The 5,120-nt window shown below is 43.7% G+C and overlaps 2 protein-coding genes across 2 annotated transcripts; both read left to right on the top strand.

Moving 5' to 3' along the window:
* The first annotated feature begins 408 nt into the window (after nt 1-408).
* Nucleotides 409-1,801, top strand: LOC113016466 (trace amine-associated receptor 13c-like). Its single transcript, XM_026159306.2, has one exon. It carries the CDS (start codon nt 561-563, stop codon nt 1,554-1,556), a length of 996 nt encoding a protein of 331 aa, XP_026015091.1. The 5' UTR covers nt 409-560; the 3' UTR covers nt 1,557-1,801.
* Nucleotides 1,802-2,946: 1,145 nt separating this feature from the next.
* Nucleotides 2,947-4,891, top strand: LOC113016467 (trace amine-associated receptor 13c-like). Its single transcript, XM_026159307.2, has one exon. It carries the CDS (start codon nt 3,761-3,763, stop codon nt 4,874-4,876), a length of 1,116 nt encoding a protein of 371 aa, XP_026015092.2. The 5' UTR covers nt 2,947-3,760; the 3' UTR covers nt 4,877-4,891.
* The last annotated feature ends 229 nt before the right edge of the window (nt 4,892-5,120 follow it).

The raw sequence follows: 5,120 nt of genomic DNA on the forward strand, positions 1-5,120 counted from the left end.
AATAAAATTCTGTTGAAGTCACCAATTAACACTCATTAGTTCAAACTGCTCAAAAAGATGTAGTAATAGTGGCTTCAGAAGCAATGGTGTCAATATTTGCTTTTGAGTCCTGGCTAACCAGGATAACAAGTGTACTTTGAAGTGCTTCTTATATCCTGTTCATAACTGTCTTTTCAGACAGTTAAGTGAAACACTAAAGGGCTTTAATGACCCATTAGTGTTTAAAGCTGCAACTTCTAAGACAGTGATGAAAGTCCCTGTTAAACTTTTAGAGCATTTTTGCCTGGAGTACTTATAATGGCTTGTTAACCTACAGCTCATAAACAATTTAACTTTTAAAGTGTTTGTAAAGTACAGTTTATTTGAAAGTGTACTGTAACTGTAACGACAACAGAGAAAACAGAGGGGATGAAGATGAGATTGAAGATGATGATGCTCAGTCAGGGGAGTTACATCACTCTTGTTGGGTCCCTGTAAAAATTACAGGGTGGTGTTAGAAGAGGATAAAGGGACAACCTGGTAAATAGTTCAACCTCTTCCCTTTGACTGCATGCACATGCATGCACCGCTCCTCTCCGATGGATAGCTCTGGAGGTCCTCCCCTCTGCTTCCCCAACCTCAACTCCTCCTGCAGGCGGCTGCTGCGACCCACCTCCCAGACCGTTGTTCTCTACACTCTGCTGGCCTCCATCTCCCTGCTCACTGTGGTGCTCAACCTGCTTGTCGTCATCTCCATCTCCCACTTCAGACAGCTTAACACCTCGACCAACACCCTGCTCCTTTCCCTGGCTGTGTCTGACCTGCTGGTGGGGTTGCTGGTGATGCCCATCGAGGGCCTGTACTACATCGAGACGTGCTGGCTGCTGGGGAGGCTGATGTGTGCTCTCAGTCCTTATTTGTCTTACTGCCTTATCTCTGTCTCTCTGGGCAGCATGGTGCTCATATCTGTAGATCGCTATATAGCCATCTGTGACCCTCTGCTCTATTCCTCAAAGATCACAGTGAACAGAGTGAAGCTTTCAGTCTGTGTCTGCTGGGCCTGCTCTCTTCTCTACAATGGCTGCATTCTCATGGAGCACATAGGGTGGCCAGACAGGTTCAGCTCCTGTCACGGGGAGTGTGTGGTGTTCATCAGCCGCGCTTTGGGTACAATAGATCTCTTTTTCTCATTTCTCGGCCCATGTGCCTTAATGTTTGTTCTGTACATGAGGGTCTTTGTGGTTGCTGTTTCTCAGGTACGTATCATTCGGTCGCAGGCAGCTGTGAGAGCAGCTCCAGCTGCTAAAAAATCAGAGCTGAAGGCAGCCAGGACACTCGGGATTTTGATAGCTGTGTTTCTAATGTGCTTCTGCCCTTATTATTATCCTTCCTTTGCAGGTGACGACACCTCTATGAGCTTACCTTATTACGCTCTATTCTCGTGGATAATGCTGACAAATTCTTGTGTGAACCCTGTGATTTATGCTCTGTTCTACCCCTGGTTTAGAAGAGCTATCAGACTCATTGTCACCCTCAGAATACTGCAGCCTCACTCCAGAGATGTCAAGATCCTGTAGGCAGCAGTAAAACAAACCAGTCATTAGTCTTTTCTTAAAAGAATAATCAAAAACAACTATGCCACTGCTCCACAGAGATCCTTCACAGTGGCCTCACGATCAAACAATGTTCACCACACTTGCGTCTATTGGGGAAATAATACACATGCAAATACTAAGCTACAAATCATTCAAATGACTATAAGCTATATAATCTAAAGTCCATCTTGATGAATTCTGTCACTACCAGAATACTCACATTTTTAAAAACTGCATAGTTTACTGCAAAATATAACCACAAGTTGTACAAAAATATCACATACGTGAAGCCACATGCTGTGAATGCAATAATAGTAAATGCTAGATTACTGTGATGCAATATAATAAATGCATGCATGATTTTAAACAGGCTGATCAGCGGGCCTTTTCAGATAAACTATGTGTGTTTTACCCTCTGCAGTGGCAAATGCTGATTAATTATTCTCACTGTCATTCAGCATTTCACTGGAGCTTTTATGTACTTGTCCTTCCAGCTGTGTTTTTAAACAATAACTGATCTGCAGTGGTCTTTGTCTCTGCCACGTTTCATTTAAATAAACGTGAAAACAAACTGTGAAATACACCGTCCCCTCAAGAAATGGAGGGAAAAAGCGACACCAAAGTTCGTTCGTAGAACATCACACATCCAGATTGCTACCTGCAGACTTGCAACAAAGAAAGCCACTTCCTGGTGTCTGCATGAAGCAGGTCTGTGAAACTCAGCAGCTCGACAGTGGCTCAAAAATACAGACAAATCTAAACTGAAGTAATAGAGAATTCCCATCTGTGTGCCTAACTAATACGAGGCACTCTATCCCCCGTGAAAGAGAAGATAAGAATTTAATACACCAATGTTTGGTGTATGAGTCAGGGGAGAGAAAAAATTCAAATGTTGGATTTAATGGATAAATCAAGGCAAATACCATTTCAGCAAATATCAGTCCAGACCTGTGACTGAGTCATTTTTATCTGTAGGCATAAAAATGCTGAAGTGCTGCTTATTTCTACAAGAGCAAAGAAAAAATGATTTCTCTACATGACAGATAACACAGATACCTAAATAATAAACAAACACCCCCAATTTGTGTTTCACTGATCCACAGTATGTGGTGTTGCATATGAATGCAATTCACGGTGTTCATATTATTCTGTTCCTATAGCTAGTGCATCATCAACTGAGATGAATGCTCCCAAATAACCTGCTGGACTCCTTTTACTTTGTGCGCACTGCAGCTGAAATGAATTAAAGTAAAATCTAAGTTCAAAATTCCTGCTGTAAAACAGAATAAGTCAATACATTACAGCCTCCTGGAACATGGAAAACTTTGCACCAAAGTCCAGAAAAGGAAAATCTGCTACATCTCCCAGGAGATGAAATGGTCCTATACTCTGTTAACACCCTGGTGAAGAAAGCCCATCAACACCTCTACTGCATCAGTGACTTTAAACTTCTGCTTGTGTTGGAGGGGACTTTGGAATTTCTACATTTGCTCTATAGAGAGGACTCTTAGAGGGAGTACCAAACTGCACCCGATCAGACCTCTTGGCTCCTAGGGGGGTGGTCCACTCAGTCGAGAGGACCATCAAGTCCAACCTTCCTGATCTGCAGCACATTCAGTGCCATAAAAGGTTTTTACCCGCTTCCTGAGTTCTTATTTTTTGCATATTTGTCTCACTTACATGTTTCAGATCATCAAAGATCTATATCAAGTCCATTAGAGCAGATATGTCCATCTCTAGCATTGAGCACAGCATTCTCCCCTGCAACATCCTAATTGAAACATATTGATTGCTAGGGGAAGCCAATCAGAAGAAGACCAGTCGCTTTAAGGACAGGTTGACCCTAAAGAGAGAGTTGTCTTGGGCTGAAGGGCAGCACCAAGGCCCAGCATCATACAAATTAGGTCTTTTTTAAATTGTGAACTACTCTAGAATCATCCGGCAAAGCTACTCTGGAATTAACATCACAGCTCCAATTACAGTTTTGGAACATTCTGGTGTTTTTCATTGTTATATCAGTATCAACCCAGTCGAATTCCAAGGTGCGAAAGGTTTTGGAAGGACCACTTATAGATTAATATTAATATACAAAGTAAGTGGTTAATAGCACATTTCTGAAACTTTTCTCAAAGCTCAACTAAATTAAATCCCAGCTGAATATATATAGGAGTTGAGGTTGAGGAAGAATGAGAGGTGATGAAAACAAAGACAAGAAGTCTCATCATTCATGTTTAAAAAAAGAAAAAGAAAAAAATGACGGTGTGTGTTTGAAGAAGATAAATGAAGACTCTCGAGCACAGTTGCAGGTCTTCCCTTTCTCCCCGATGGACGGCACTGGAGGTCCTCCCCTCTGCTTCCCTAACCTCAACTCCTCCTGCAGGCGGCTGCTGCGACCCACCTCCCAGGCCGCTCTTCTCTACACTCTGCTGGCTTCAGTCTCATTGCTTACTGTGGTGCTCAACCTGCTTGTGGTCGTCTCCATCTCCCACTTCAAGCAGCTCCACACCCCGACCAACGCCCTGCTCCTGTCCCTGGCCATGTCCGACCTGCTGGTGGGGTTGCTGGTGATGCCCATCGAGGGCCTGCGCTACATCGAGACGTGCTGGCTGCTGGGGAGGCTGATGTGTGCTCTCAGTCCTTATTTGTCTTACTGCCTTATCTCTGTCTCTCTGGGCAGCATGGTGCTCATATCTGTAGATCGCTATATAGCCATCTGTGACCCTCTGCTCTATTCCTCAAAGATCACAGTGAACAGAGTGAAGCTTTCAGTCTGTGTCTGCTGGGCCTGCTCTCTTCTCTACAATGGCTGCATTCTCATGGAGCACATAGGGTGGCCAGACAGGTTCAGCTCCTGTCACGGGGAGTGTGTTGTGTTCATCAGCCAAACTTCAGGAACAGTAGATTTCTTTTTGTCATTTCTTGGCCCCTGTGGCGTAATGTTTGTTCTGTACATGAGGGTGTTTGTGGTTGCTGTTTCTCAGGTGCGTGCCATTCAGTCACAGGCAGCTGTGAGAGCAGCTCCAGCTGCTAAAAAATCAGAGCTGAAGGCAGCCAGGACACTCGGGATTTTGATAGCTGTGTTTGTAATGTGCTTCTGCCCTTATTATTATCCTTCCCTTGCAGGTGTGGACACCTTTCTGAGCTTGCCTTCGTACGCCATGGTGTGTTGGATCATGCTAATAAATGCTTGTGTGAACCCTGTGATTTATGTTCTGTTTTACCCCTGGTTTAGAAGAGCTATCAGATTCATTGTCAGCCTCAGAATACTGCAGCCTCACTCCAGAGACGTCAAAATCCTGTAGGCAGCGCAATACAACTTTCACCTAAATTTTCACCTTTAAATGTGGGTGTTCATCTGCCCAGCATCACTTTGTGTTTAGTACATAATGAGCAGAAGCGCAGACCCGCGCAGATAGTGACTCTGCATGCAGATCTCTTGTGCACCTGAAAATTGCAGGAATTAAATGCATGCTTTGCACTATATGACATTTAATGTAACTCATCATAAATATGTGCTAAGTTGCAATAAAAGAGGTTAGTCAGCTT

The sequence above is a fragment of the Astatotilapia calliptera genome, chromosome 23 (assembly GCF_964374335.1).
Source record: "Astatotilapia calliptera chromosome 23, fAstCal68.1, whole genome shotgun sequence".
NCBI lineage: Eukaryota > Metazoa > Chordata > Actinopteri > Cichliformes > Cichlidae > Astatotilapia > Astatotilapia calliptera.